The 15,059-nt window shown below is 51.6% G+C and overlaps 1 protein-coding gene across 5 annotated transcripts in view; it reads right to left on the minus strand.

Moving 5' to 3' along the window:
* The window catches only part of CCDC88C (coiled-coil domain containing 88C), a 145,816-nt gene that overhangs the window by 29,571 nt on the left and 101,186 nt on the right, over positions 1-15,059 (minus strand). For all 5 annotated transcript variants that reach the window (XM_055361213.2, XM_004055575.5, XM_055361214.2 and 2 more), the window contains 7 exons: positions 14,427-14,564; positions 11,858-12,928; positions 9,190-9,317; positions 7,690-7,831; positions 6,373-6,561; positions 5,101-5,262; positions 3,041-3,318 (listed from right to left, as the gene is read on the minus strand). In XM_055361213.2, the coding sequence (XP_055217188.2) occupies positions 3,041-3,318; positions 5,101-5,262; positions 6,373-6,561; positions 7,690-7,831; positions 9,190-9,317; positions 11,858-12,928; positions 14,427-14,564 (2,108 nt within the window). The remainder of the gene's footprint in view (positions 1-3,040; positions 3,319-5,100; positions 5,263-6,372; positions 6,562-7,689; positions 7,832-9,189; positions 9,318-11,857; positions 12,929-14,426; positions 14,565-15,059) is intronic.

Below are 15,059 nucleotides of genomic sequence, written 5' to 3' on the forward strand. Positions count from 1 at the left end.
GCAGCTGCCAGGGACTAGTTGTCACATACACACAGCAGCTCTCCTCAGGCCCCTTAGCCACAGCCCTCACCGTCCCCACAACTTTCTCCTCACCCTCAAGGCTCTAATCTTCTCCAGGCTCTAATCTATCTTTGTCGGCTGCACTGGCCATCTCTTGGGGGACAGAGTACAATGATGTAGCCCGGTAGGCCCCGGCCCCTCCCCCTCCCAGCCTGTTTCAACCTCGTGTGTTCACGGGTGACCCAGGATCTCCTAGCAGACTGGAAGTGTTGAGAAGTCTGAGGCACAGTCTCCTGATCTTCCCCATTCAGGCAAATTCTTCTCTACAGACCCCTTCCTGAGTGTCTCACACCCAAAGACAATCTGACAGAGGCTAGCCAGTGTCCCTGGGGTTTCCGGCCTTTCTCTTCAGGACTCCACTGCACGTTGTTGGAAAAGCACATTAATCAAGCATGTCTCTAACCATTAGCAATGACCCAACTGTAGGGCAGAAACTTTATAACTCTTACTCACCACTGAATCCCCGTGTGAGGAATGACACATAGTGAATGCTTGTTAGAGCAATGAGTGGGTGAGCGTCTCCGATTTAAGTGTCAAATAAGAAGAAGAGAAAACCATCATCCTTGTGTGCCATGTACCTACACTCCTAAACCTGTAGCCCTGCTGCAGACACAGCAAGGGAGCCTCCAGTCATCTGTCCAACCAGCAAAAAGCGCTGAGCAACTACCACATGCTGTACTGAGCAAGGACCTGCAGGGAAAACAACAGTCCAGACTCCACCTGCCAAAACCTTTGCTCTCTGAATGCACATTAAGAATACAATAAGGGGCCAGCACAGTGGCTCACGCCTATAATCCCAGCATTTCGGGAGGCCGAGGCAGGTGGATCACTTGAGGTAGGGAGTTCAAAACCAGCCTGGTCAACATGGTGAAACCCCATCTCTACTAAAAAATACAAAAATTAGCCGGGTGTGGTGGTGCATGCCTGTAGTCCCAGCTACTTGGGAGGCTGAAGTAGGAGGATTGCTTGAAGCCGGGAGGTGGAGGCTGCTGTGAGCCAAGATCACTCCACTGCACTCCAGCCTGGGCGACAGAGTGAGACTCCATCTCAAAATAAAGAAAGAAAGAATACAATACGGCATTGTTTAATACGACATAACGTAACACTAAGAATAAGGCACGCAAGTGCCTGGTGAGTGCTGGGCATCATGCTAGTATCAGACTTACACGAATGCTTCATTAGTTTGTCAGCTGGGTGCAACTCCTACCACGTCTAGACACAGCACCACGTACACAATAAATGTCACACAAATAACAAGATGGGTGGGGGAAGACGAGGGAGAGATCAAAGTGCCAAGAGGCAGAAGATGCTATTTTAGGCCGGAAGGAGTAGTCTTATAGTTTCAGATGCCTCAACAGCCCCTGAAGGATGGAGATCTGGATAGATAAAAGGGGTGAAGAACTCCACATAGAGACAAAAAGGAAACACTTGGTAAGTGAATAAATGAATGTCATCACCACCCATGAACCCGCAAGCACCATCAGCGCCCGCACAAGGCTTTTGTGATTCAATGACATTTGTGGCTCCTGACCGTGGAGATGTCCTCCCCACTCCCACCTTGAAGAACCAGCGATCACTTAGCCATGTTGTTGAGGCTGCTCCAAAGGAAATACCATCAGCAGGGCCATTTCCCAGGCAAAGGAAGTAGATCTTGCTCCCTCTGTTGTACTCCAAGTACCTGAGAGCCTCTCTTTAGCCATGTCTCTCTCATGCATCAGATTCAGGTGCACATCACACCTGCCCCTCAGACTCTGGAGAGCAGCATCCTACCTCTCCTAGCCCTCCCTGGATCCTGCCATGCCCTGCGCAGGTGCCTGGTACCATCACTGATTAGCAGGAGACAGAATCCCAACCCAGACTGGCTGACTTAATGAATACAAAACCCAAGACCATGAACTGTCAAGAGTGCAAAGTTAAGATGTGTGCATTTCAGTGTAAGTAAGTTTTACCTGTAAAAAATGGGGTGAGGGGGTGGAGAGTCGGAGGTGCACATGAAATGAGAACGGCAGGACATAAATGACTGTCGAGAGTGCATGATGCATACACAAGAGTTTCACTATATGATTCTGCTTACTTTCTATATGTTCGGAAGTTTCCATAATTAAAGGTTAAAAATGAAAGAAAGCAAGCGAGACCTTGATATGAAAGAGAAGAGCTGGGAGGCCAGAGAAGGCACACCTCTACAAACGGAGCCATGGAGAATTCTCTCCTTATTTCTGTTTTGGGGAGAAGAGAGAAGAGAACCCTTAGGGATCAGGGCCCCAAACGCCCACTGGAAGTAGTAGAGGCACCCCCTTCTCCACACAGGAGCCCCTCTTGCTACTGTCTCCAGTTGCACAAATTCCAAATTGCTGAAGGTAACGTTTATTTCCTTCCTTTTGGGAAAGCTCAGGTGCCCCAACAATGGGAAGCAGCTGGCCAAGAGATTTCCTGCAGGGGAGGGCCGGGGAAGTCCCAGTCTTCCGCGCAGCCTGACAGACTCCCCAGGCCTGGCCTCAGGCCCCGCTGCAGGCCTACCCAGGGGCCCCACCTCCACCCTCCTTCACCTCCCCTCCCCACACACCCTGCCTCTCCCCCGGGCCCTGCCCACTTCCCCAAAGCCCTGCCTCTCCTCCAGGCTCTATCCCTCTCCTGAGACCCCACCTCTGCTCCAGGCTCCACCTCTCCTCCAGGCTCCACCCCTCTCACAAGGCCCCCGCCTCTCCTCCAGGCTCCACTCATCTCCCCCAGGCCCCGCCTTTCCCACAGGTCCCACCCATCTTCCCCAGACTCTGCCTCTCCTCCAGGCTCCACCCCTCTCCCCAGGCCCCACCTCTCCTCCAGGCTCCACCCATCTCCTCCAGGCTCCACCCATCTTCCCCAGGCCCTGCCTCTCCCCCAGGTCCCACCCATCTACCCCAGGCCCCACCTTTCCCCCTGGGACCAGCCTCTCCTCTGGACTCTACCCCTCCCCAGATCCCCTTCCTTCCCCAGGCCCTACCTCTCCCCGAGCTCCTTGTGCTCCAGCTCCAGATTCCGATGCAGTGTCTTGAGGCAGCTGTGCTGGCGGATGAGGGCCTCGTACTCGGCCGATTGCCGCTCGTGCAGCGTGCCCAGGTGCTCGTGGTCCTGCAGCAGGGCCTCGTAGGCAGCTGTAAGCTGCTCCTGCTGCCTCTGCAGGCTTTCGTTCTCTGTCTCCTTGGCCGTGTGGTGGTTCTGCAGCAGCGTGTACTGCGCGGTGAGCGCGGCGCTCTGGGAGCTCAGTGTGGAGTTCTCCACCTGCCGAGAGGGAGAAGCGCGGCGTGGCGCAGGCCCCACAGTCAGCGAGGAGGGCTGGGGAGCAGGTCAAGTGCTCGAGCAGACACGAAAATAGCCGGGACTCTCAGGGCAGAAGACCCAGAGGGTACCCAGGACGGCTGTTCCAGAACTTAAGGAACTGCAGTGGGAAGGGGACTAAACGGCATAGACGGGCACTCAGAGGGTGCTTCAGTCCTGAGCCGCTCGCCACAAATGTGAGCTGCTGGGGCAGATGATGTTCTTCCCCTGGATAACTCCCTTGTGTGCTGTGCCCTCTTTGACTATTTTTTAAAAACCTCTTTTCAGCTGATTGTGGTGGCTCAGGCTTGTAATCCCAGGACTTCAGGAAGCAGAAGCAGGAGGGTCACTTGAGCCAAAGAATTCAAGACCAGCCTGAGCAACAGAGTGAGACCCCATCTCTACAAAAAAAAAGTATTTTTAACTTAGCTGGGCATGGTGTTGTATGCCTATAGTCCCAGCTACTTGGGAGGCTGAGGCAGGAGGACTGCTTGCGCCCAGGAGTTGGAGGTTATAGTGAGCTATGATTGCAGCACTGCACTCCAGCCTGGGCCACAGAGTGAAACCCTGTCTCTTACAATGAAAACAAAACCTATTTTCTAGAACAAGTAGACAGAATATCTGTAAATAAGGATATAGAATACCTGAACAATACTATCAACCTACTTAACATAATTGATATTTGTATACCTCTCCATCCAACAACATCCAAAATCATCAGAAAACTGAAGAGGAGGGAATACTTCCCAAATCATTTTATGAAGCCAGAATTATCCTGATATTAAAACCAGATTAAGACTGTAAGAAAAATTCAAAATAGTAAGTCAATGTACTATTTTCTTGTTACCAGAACAAATTCCAATTTCTCTGCCAAACAGTTTCCTGTTGATTGTACTTACCCCATAAGTTACATATTTTCAAACTTTTCTCAGAAATTGCAATAAAAAGCCAGGTGTGGTGGCTCACGCCTGTAATCCCAGCACTTTGGGAGGTGAGGCGGGTGTGGATCATTTGAGGTCAGGAGTTCGAGACCAGCCTGGCTAACTTAGTGAAATCCCATCTCTACTAAAAATACAAAAATTAGCCAAGGCACAAGAATCACTTGAACCGGGAAGGTTGAGCTTGCAGTGAGCCGAGATCGCACCACTGCACTCCAGCCTGGGTGACAGAGTGAGACTCCATCTCAAAACAAACAAAAACTGCAATAAATAATTTATTTCCCCACAGTCTATAGGCGATAAATGAAAACAAGCATCTGAAGCGGCACACAACCTAGTTCTGCTTGATGCTCTCAACAGTCTGGGAGCCACTTAATATCCTACACTTCCCTCTTGGAGATTAAAAATTCACATTAGCTTAAAAAGAAAGAGTTCTGCCAGGTTCTACGGTAAAGAAACCTGGTTAACTTTGTTAAACCAAGCTTAATCCTGAAACCTCTTTTCCAAGTCAGTCCTAGTAACACCTCAAGGAAAAGACTGGAAAACATGGACAAGAATGCAAGTAAAAGGAGAGAAATGAAATGAAAATGGCCCATGCAGCCATTTTCTCAATCACTGAAAATGGCTTAAAAACTATCACCCCCTTCACTGATCACTGTTTACAGCGGGTCTATTAACAAAATCCCGAACTGCTTTGTGCTTTGATCTGCTGCTTTTGAGGAGTCCTAATGCCCCCAGTTGGTCCCCAGGAGCCACAGATAAACATCCCGCCAGGCTTGTGACCATTGGTGCTGGGAGCCCCGCTCACCTGCAGCTTGGCGGTCTGGGTCTGCAGTGTGGTGTTGTGCTCCTGCAGGAAGGCGCTCTGTTTCTGCAGTGTCAAGATCTGGCTGCTGAAGGTCACGTTCTGGGTCTCCAGGTGCTGCAGCTGTTCCTTGAGCAGCTGCTTCTCAGCCTGCAGAGCTGCATTCTAGAAGATCGGGAGGCATGAGCGAATCAAACTCCAACTGGGTAAATGCTAACTGGCCACAGGTACTTGGGTTGTAATGAACCCTCAAAAGTTGATGTTTTGGGGGCCAAAGCGAGGGTCCGCTGGATGAGGTCAGTATATTTTCTCTCTTTGAAAAAGATAATCAGCAGGATTTTTTTTAAAGGCTACACCATCATGGGGACACTGCCTGACACCTGCGTATGTGAGTGGGAGGTGAATGCATGCTGGAGTTAAAGCTGCTTCCTTTGTCTCTTTAATGCTTTCCTTTGTTTTCTGTTGAACACCCTAAGAGTGCATTTCTGTGAGCTGGTTCCATCTCCCATTGACTCCAACCCTGAGTATCTCACAGGACAGGGAGTCAAAGCCTTAGGCTACAGCCTTACTCAGAGGTGACAGCAAGTAGAATAAGGCACTTCACATTATGTGAGACTAATAAAGACCATGTTAAAGTTTGCCACCAACTGGGCTAAGGGCCAGGACCTGTAGTCTTTTACTATCCCTTATTAGCATGGGGCTTTGGGTCAAGTCTCTGAAATTCTGTTTTAGCTTTATCATCGATCAAATAATGAAAATCACCACTCTGAACTTCATAAAGTCATTGTTGAGAATCAAAGTCAGAGGTACGGACATGCATTAGCAGACTTTTTCTAGAAAGGGCCAGATAGGAAATACTTCTGGGTTTGCCAGCCATGGGGTTTCCATCTCAACCTAAAGAATCATTGTCACTGTAGGGGAAGCAGCCCCAGACAACCTGTAAACAATGGGCATGACTGTCTGCTAATAAAACTTTATTTACAAAAGCAGGTGGGGGCTGGAGTTTCCCAATCCCTGGTACTGGGCACTGAAAGACACAACACTACAGGAAGAGGCTGAATTGCCATGAAGGCTGTGTGTGCCTCTGATGTGAGAATCACTGAAGGGACCTCGAATGAAGAGGGGCCCACAGGACCTGCAACTCAAGACGTGTCCAACTAGATCTGGCTAAATCTCCTGTGTTCTTTACAGCAATGACAAGTCATCAATGGGACTACTGATAAGGCAGTCTCTCTCTCTGTCCCCGATGGACCATGCCCAGGCCAGCCCACTCACATTCCGCTCCAGCTCGATGGCCCGGTCCTTCACTCGGAGAAGCTCCATGGTGGCTTCCTTATGGCCGGGCCCCCAGGCCTCCTTCTCCTGGTGACTGGCAGCTGTCTTCCCTGCAGGGTGCTTGAAAGAGTTCTGCAAGTGCTGCCCCTTTCCCTGGTTCTGCCTGAGGGTCTCACACTCCTTCTTCAGCTACAAGTGTGACAATGAGCAAGGAGGCTTTAGGCGGAAGCAGCCTGGCCTGGAGCCCCGCGTGAGTGGCTGAGGGCAACCTGCACCACACCCTCCACACTCCCCATACTCGCCCGCCCTGGTCTGTGTAAGCCAGATGCGCTCCTTTTCTTTTGAGGGGAAGGCACCAACCCTCTGCCCTACATTTTCCCTTCCCTTCCAGAGAGGACAGGGAGGTGGGGGCCTGCAACCCGTTCCTGCCTCAGTCCCTGCTTTAGCCATGTGGCTTCCTGCTTTCCTGAGCCTCAGTTATCCACTCCCTCAAACAGAGGTGAGGCTGAGGATACAGGAGGTGAACAGGGACGAGGTCTCAAAGCCCCTGCTGGCACTGGAGCAGCTTCATCCAGATTCCTATTCAATCCTGCAGCCAAGAAGCATGGCATGTGTTCAAAACTGAGGCTGGAAGAGTGCGTGTGTGGAAGGGGGGAGTGTGCACACCTGATCGCCTGTGAGAGTGTGCACATTGAGAGCACGTGTCGGGTGTGTACACCTGTGTGTGAGGAGCATGTGTTTGTGTGTGGAGTGTGCACATGCGTCGTGGGCACATGTATAATACATGTGTGTAGAGAGCATGCATGTACATGTGTAAGGAGCATGTGCATATGTATGTGGAGAGTGTGTATGTGTGGAGAACACACATCTATATGCGTGTGGAAAGTGTGTTCACACATGTGGCAAATACGTGTGCATGCATGCACCCAGAAGTAGACGTGTGCATGTCCTCATGAGTCCCTGTGCACCCATCTGTCTCATCGGAGGGTGCCCGTGAGACTCTGCAGGCCGTTGCTCAGTGCCCAACGTGCAGTTTCATGGAGGGCTCTCAAGGGTGTTCCCATATCTTGCCTGGTGGACTTGGTGCTGCTCTAGGCCACTGCCCGCCTCCCCGCAGGCCTGTGGCTCTTACTCTGGTTCTGTTTGGCCCTAGTGCATGTGATTCTGAGGGTGGCTCCCTCAGTCACTCTGTGGCGCATCTACCCCTGCCCTAGAAAATGGGTATCCAGGCCACCCCACTGCTATACAGGTGAGGGGCTGGAAAGGGTGAGGCTGAGAATGGGCAGCTGGGCCCCACAGTGCAACCTCCACACTCACCATCTGCAGCTCATTCTCTAACTGGCGATTTAGGCTCGCTTTCTCTTCCATCTGTGCTTCTAAGAGCACAATCTTTTCTTCTTTCATGGCTAGTGTTGTTTTTAATGCTGATTCATTTCTGCCCTCCAAAATCTTGTATTTTCTGGAAAACACAAAGATACAACAGTATCGCTTATCTACTTCCTCTCCGCAAGTTCCCAGTGTCCTCGCTGCCAACACATCACTCCTTCCATTAGGCTGGGTTATGGAGCTGCTGCAGCTTTTGGCCCAGAAGAACTCACGAGCCAAAACTCATCTTCCCAGAGCCCTTTGGGGGTTCCCTGGGTAGAAACACCTGTGAAACCTTCAAAGGCGACACCACGGCTACAGTTTTACAGTCACTGTCTGAGGCAGGAATTATTATTGCCATTTTACCGAAGGGGAAACTGAGTCTCAGAAAGGTTAAGCAATTTGCCCAAGTCACAGTGCTAGGTTAAGTGGTAAGTCTAAGGCCTTTCCACCAGAGAAGACTCCTACTATAAGGCATGTGGATCTTCTCGGTTACAAGTCCAGGAAAAGTCCAAGATGTTCGATTTCCCAAAAAACAAGATCAGGCCGAGCACAGTGGCTCATGCCTGTAATCCCAGCACTTTGGGATGCCAAGGCGGGAGGATCACTTGAGGTCAGGCGTTCGAGACCAGTCTGGCCAACATGGTGAAACCCCGTCTCTACTAAAAAAATACAAAAATTAGCTGGGCATGGTGGTGCATGTCTGTAATCTCTGCTACTCAGGAGGCTGAGGCGTGAGAATCACTTAAAACCAGGAGGCGGAGGTTTTCATCACTGAGCCGGGATCACGCCACTGCACTCCTGCCTGGGTGACAGAGTGATACTTCGTCTCAACAACAAAACCCATTATCATTTAAGCAAGCATTGCAGGGAAAAACTGTAATAGTCTAATTTTTTTAAAAAATTAAGAAGCGTGGCTGGGAGCAGTGGCTCACACCTGTAATCCCAGCATTTTGGGAGGCTGAGGTGGGCAGATCGCTTTGAGCTCAGGAGTTCAAGACCAGCCTGGCTAATATGGCGAAACCCCCTCTCTACAAAACATACAAAGATTAGCCAGGTGTGGCGGTGCATGCCTGTGGTCCCAGCTAGGTAGTGGTCTCCAGCTGGGGCTGGAGGATCGCTTGAACCCGGGAGGCGGACATGGAGGTAAGCCGAAATCATAATACTACACTCCAGCCTGGACGACAGAGCCAGACCCTGTCTCAAAAAAAAAAAAAAAAAATTAAGAAGCTTTTTCATCAGACAAAATCTCCTTCCACACCTATCTGAGAACCTCAAGGAACAAGAGCTGGAACAGAAACGACCAAGGAACTTTGGGTTCAAGGAACCACGTGAGGTCACAGCCCTCGGCAATAGAGAGTTCATGGAGGTCTCAGGGGAGGGTGAGGAGCCTGCAGACCGAATAGTGGAGGAAGTGCTCCCACGATGGGGAGAGGGAGAAGAGGCCCTCACGTGTCACTGCCGCTGTCGTCCTCCTGCAACAGCAGCTCCCTGTTGAGGCCGACCTTCTCCAGTTCCTGGCTCAGCTTGTCCAGCTCACTGCTGAGCTGCTGGCTCTTCAGCTTCTCGAGCACCAGGTCCTGGAATGATGGGGAGAGAGCACGGGATAGGAGCTCAGCAAAACACGCAGGGAGGCCAGGCGCCAGTCCCGCCCGGGTGTGAGCAACTGTCCTCCCAGGTCACGGCTGCCTCTGTGTGGAGCGAGGGGACTCTGAACCCCAGGGATGCTCTTCCCGAGGAAAGCCAATGAATGCACTTGTCCAGCCCTCCTGGTGCTGAAAACAACCAGACCAGGTGGCTACATGTCAGGATGGATCTAATATGCCACTTCTCTAAGTCATGTATTTGAAATGCCACTTATGTTGACCTTTAAGTAGTACGTTTGATTTCTGATAATATGGCTGACCTGAACGGCAGTGTGACAGAGACAGTGATGCTCATCACCTGCTCCCCCAAATTTCCCAGCCACCCTGCATCAGCTGAAGCCAGGTCACCAGCTCTGGCAAAGGGGCTGAGGTGAGAGTGATGTGGGTGACTTCCTGACTGGAGCACAGAAGAGCCTATGTGTGACATTCAGCTGCCCTTTCACCTGCCATGGCAACCGCCCAAGCCTGGTGTAGAGACCGTGGAGCCACGAGATCAAAACAGCCTGGACTGCTGGGTCAAGCAGAGGACAGACTCCCTGAAGGGTCCCCTGGACTCTGGTGAGGCAAGAGGTAAGCCTTGGCTGTGATGAGCAGCAGAGATGCTGGGGTGGGCTACCGTAGCACAGCCTAACTAACCCACGCTAACGAGCCGGGGCTCTGCCTGCGTTCATATTTTGGATCTCTCCCCCACAGCACATGGAATTGCCTGCATGGATCGTCAGTCATCTCTTTCCAGTGTGGAGACTGCTCAGTGTTCACCAAACCCATTTCCTTCTCTTGTGTGTCATGTGGCACCCTGTGGTTGGGTGTGGCTGTGCTGCTGAGCCCCACCCATGCAGCATGATCTTCCTCACTCTCTCTCTTCCTCCTCTACCCACCACAGGCCGAGGAACCAGAAGAGGACTCCACTAGGGGTGCCCAAGCCTCAAGATGGCAGAAGCCAGGTGCCTGAACTGGGCCTTAAGTGCAGTGACTCCAGCGCCTGGCTTCTCCCGTGTGGGCAGGGTCCCCACACTAGACCTTTCACGAGTGAGATAAACGGTGCTGGGCCACTCAGCTGCTGAAGCCATTTCCCAGAGCGGCCATCTACTCACCCCAGCATACTAAACAAATGCCCAGGTGGCCCACACAACACTTACCAGCGTAAGGACAACATGGAATTCTGGAGGATTTTATATCACTCAAGAGACTAACATGTTCACACTCTTTGACCCTGTAATTCCATTTCTGAGAATATACCCTAAAAAATAGTTTGATTCATGAAGGTCTATGTATACAAGGATGTCTAGTATTATTTAAAATAGTGGAAAATAGGATTCTAGGAAAAAAGGTAATAAAATTTTAAAAATAAATTTAAAAAAAAACTTCAGGAAAGGATTCTAGGAAAAAAGTAACAAAATTTAAAAAATAATAAATAAAAATAAAATAGTGGAAAACACTAAAACAATCTAAACATCTAAAAAATAATTACAGTAAACCTATAGGATTAAATATCTTGGCCAGGTGCAGTGGCCCACACCTGTAATCCCAGCACTTTGGGAGCCTGAGGCAGATGGATCCCCTGAAGTCAAGAGTTCAAGACCAGCCTGGCCAAGATGGCGAAACCCCACCTCTACTAAAAATACAAAAATTAGCGAGGTGTGATGGTGCGTGTCTGTAATCCCAGTACTTAGGAGGCTGAGGCAGGAGAATCGCTTGAACCCAGGAGGTGGAGCCTGCAGTGAGCTGGGGTCGCACCACTGCACTCCAGCCTGGGTGACAAAGCGAGATTCTGTCTCAAAAATAAGTAAGGGTCAGGCGCGGTGGCTCATGCCTGTAATCCCAGCACTTTGGGAGGCCGAGGCGGGTGGGTCACCTGAGGTCAGGTGTTCGAGACCAGCCTGGCCAACATGGTGAAAACCCGTCTCTACTAAAAATACAAAAAGATTAGCCAGGTGTGGTAGCGTGCATCTGCAGGCCCAGCTATGTGGGATGCTGAGGCACGAGAATCGCTTGAATCTGGGAGGCAGAGGTTGCAGTGAGCCGAGATCACGCAACAACACTCCAGCCTGGACGACAGTGAGACTCCGTCTCAAAAATAAACAAACAAACAAACAAACAAACAAACAAACAAACATCTTACGGCCATTGGGAAATTGTGGCTTTGAAATCTACAATAACAAAAACCACAACATAATAAATAAAAACCACAACAGCTCACCTGTATGTAAGTATGACATCAAGCATGTGTCTGTATACACGAGGGAAAATGATGAAACGAAACAACTCGAACTATGAGAAGCATTATCTCTGGGTTGTAAGATTGTAATACGTGGTATTCACTGGGTTCTTAGACCTTTAGGCATTGCTGTTTAGAATTAGATAAAGCATTTAAGGAGGACACAGAGTCTTACTTCTCTCCTGAAACCATGCACCACAGAACCCACTACTACCATCTGCCAATCCCCTTACAGGGGCCGCCTGTGTTTGCTCACCTCCCTCAGAGTTGTCAGTGTCCTTGCATGCACGGTGACTTGCTTGGTGAGGTCCCGGTTGTCCTTCTCCAGCTCCTTCAGCTTGCCGGCTGCGTCCCTGCAGCGGGCCAGCTCCTTGTCCAGCGCGCGGCTCTCCTTCTCGACAGCGGACAGTTTGGCAGTGCTATCGTCCAAGACTGCATCCTTGAGCTCCACCTGCTGCCACAGCCGCTTGGCCTCCTTCTCCAGCAGCTTCTTATCCTTCTCGAGCTGGGCCACCTCCTGCTCCAGGGCCTTCCTGTCCTTCTCGGCCCCCTCCAACTGTGCATTGGCCAGCCGGAGGGCCTCCAGGTCCCGCCGCAGCGCCTGGCGCTCGGCCTCCAGCTCGCCCAGCTCACTCTCCAAGGTCTGCGTCTTGTGGCTGCTGCTCTCCAGGCTCTGCTGCAGCCGGAGGTTCTCAGCGCTCACGCTCTGGTAGCTGAGCTCCAGGCGCTCTGACTTCTTGCCCAGCGCCTTGAGCAGCTCCACGTTCTTCCTCAGCTCCTCCTTCTCACGCTCCAGCTGCTGGTTCTCCCTCTCCATCTGTGCCAGCTTGGTGCTGGTAAAGCGCATGGTCTCCACCAGCCTGCGCAGCTCCAGGTTCTCTGCGTCCAGCTGCTTGTTGTCACGCTCCAGGCCCTCAAGCTGCAGGGACACGTTCTGCAAGGTGTCCAGAGACTTCCTCAGCGTCCGGTTCTCCAGCTGCAGGCCCTGGCTCTCATGCTCCAGGGCCTCGACTTTCTCGGTGGCTGTCTCCAGGGAGGTCACCTTCCTGGCCAGCCTCCCGTTCTCCTCCTGGAGTCGCTGCAGCTCCCTCTCCAGCTTCTCTGCCCGCTCCCCCTTCTCCTTGGCCTGCTCCAAGTCCCTGTGCAGCTGCCGCTTCTCAAACTCCAACTGGCTGAGCTTGCCATTGGCCTCCGTCACCGTCTGGTGGAGGGCTTTGTTCTCCTTCTCCACGTCTTTCATGCGGGCCTCACTGCTGACCTGCGACCTCTCCCGCAGCGACCACATGGCTCGGTTGAGGTGGTCCTTTTCCTGCTCAAGGTCCTTGATCTACGGGGAAACACAACAGGCACAACCCAGGCTGCTTCAGGAACCTATTTCAGTGACGTGGGCTCACACTGGGGATGGGAGAGAGAAGGCCTTGAACGGCTGTCCTACCTGTGCTCAGACACTGCCTGTGTGTTCCCCAGAGGCTTGACAGACACAGGTGAGTGGGCACGGACACCACCACTTAGATGGTTCAAGTCAGAATACACTCAGAGCAGCCAGGATGATTTTAAAATGTAAATACATCTCTCTCCCTCACTTAAGTTTCAGCAGTTTCTCTTGGTCTCTGGTGGCCGGGCCCTGCCCACCTCTGCAGCCTCTGCTTACACTACTCTCCACCTCCTGCGCACTGCTCCTAGCCCAGCTGACTGTGAACACTTTGCACATGCTGATCCCTCTGCCTGGAGTACTTTCCTCTGGCTATCAGCCTCACTGGCTCTTTCTCATACTTGGGGTCAGTTCCCCAAAACATCCTGGCATGATGATTCTAAGGTAGCCGTGTATCCCAGTATTCTCTCCCTCAGCACCTATTCTCTCAGTAGCACCCTCCTGAGATCATTTTGCCTGTCACCTGGAAGTGTGCCTTCCTGGCTGTGAGCAACATCTCGGCAGGGCCCTGTCCGTCTGTTTACCATGCGCCATTCCAACCATCTTCTCTGGGCTTTTTATTCCTCTACTACAGATGCCAAAAAGCTAAAATACTTGGGGCCAGTGATGGTGGCTCATGCCTGTAATCCCAACACTTTGGGAAGCTAAGACGGGAGGATCACTTGAGCCCAGGAGTTCGAGACCGGCCTGGGCAACATTGCGAGATCCCATCTCTATTAAACAAAACAAAACATAAACAAAAACAAAAAACTAAAATACTTGGTGCCCTGGCATTCTTTGCAGGCAGAGGTAGCCACACGTTAGTTCTGGCCAACATGACGTCTACGAAGCATCCTTGGGAGGGTTTCCCTGTGCTGCTAAGCCCTCCACCTTTCTCCTGCTTGTACCTTAGGGATGTGCAGCAGCCACTGCTAAGGCTGGCGGAGCTGTAGGCAAGAGGCCTGGTTCCTGATGGCATCCCTGAGCCACTACATCAGCCCTGGACTGCCTGCCGTGTGAGGCAAATAAAACCACACAGATTTGCCAGGGTTCTCAGCTGGGGCACTAAGAACATTTGCAGATGGAGTGTTCCTGCCCTGCACACTGCAGAATGTGTAGCAGCATCCTTGGCCTCCACCCACTCCATGCCAGGAGCACCACCCCCTCTCTTCTCCGGGGTCACGACAATCAAAAATGTCTTGAGACATTGCCAAATGTCCCTTGGGAGGCAAAATTCACCCCACCTTTTCCCACTGCCAGTTGGGAAATTGAGAATTGCTGATTTAAGCTGTGGCTAAGCTAGGTAACGGATAATCCATGCATCCACAATACAGTACCAGGAATGGCTGTAATCCTGGCTCTCCGTCTTGCAGGCAGGGGTTCTAGGAGAGGCGTTAGTGGTGGAGGCACCTACCTGCCTGGCTTTGTCAGCCTTCAGGGTCTCCATGTCACTCTGCAGCTGCTCCTTCTCTCTGATCAGCTCCTCACTGAGGGTCTCCAGATCTTGGTTGCTCTGCTTTTCTCTCTCCAGCTGGGTTTGTAACTTTTCAATCTGCAGAACCAAAAGACCCAGCCCAGTGCAGACGTCAGTCCTACGAAGTGAACCATGATTTAAAACAAAACAGAAACCACCCCAACAGAATGCACTAATGGGTCTTTTCTCAAGGGAAGACCTCCTGGCATCATTCTGTAGCAACCTCCCCACACCACAGCTGTCACTCTTAAGACAGAAAGTCACCAGGAAGCAAACCATCACCATCCCCCCAGCATCCCTGTGCCCCATCCTTGCTGTCATGTGCTCCACTGCCTGAGGCCGCCACCGCTGGGTGCCCTCGGGGGTTTCACATGCACCCATCTTCCTGTCCTCCTGGAGACTTCCTGCCTCAGTTGGTGATGTCACCTGACTGCTCAAGTGGCCCTCTGTTATATCTCTTCCTCTTTCACCTCCATGGAAATTTGTCACCAAGCCCTGTCCTTCCTACCCCTTCTGCACTTCCACCATCTCCCTCACAGGCCAGGCCACATTTTGTCTGGCCTGGACAGCCAC

This window comes from Gorilla gorilla, chromosome 15 (genome assembly GCF_029281585.2).
Source record: "Gorilla gorilla gorilla isolate KB3781 chromosome 15, NHGRI_mGorGor1-v2.1_pri, whole genome shotgun sequence".
NCBI lineage: Eukaryota > Metazoa > Chordata > Mammalia > Primates > Hominidae > Gorilla > Gorilla gorilla.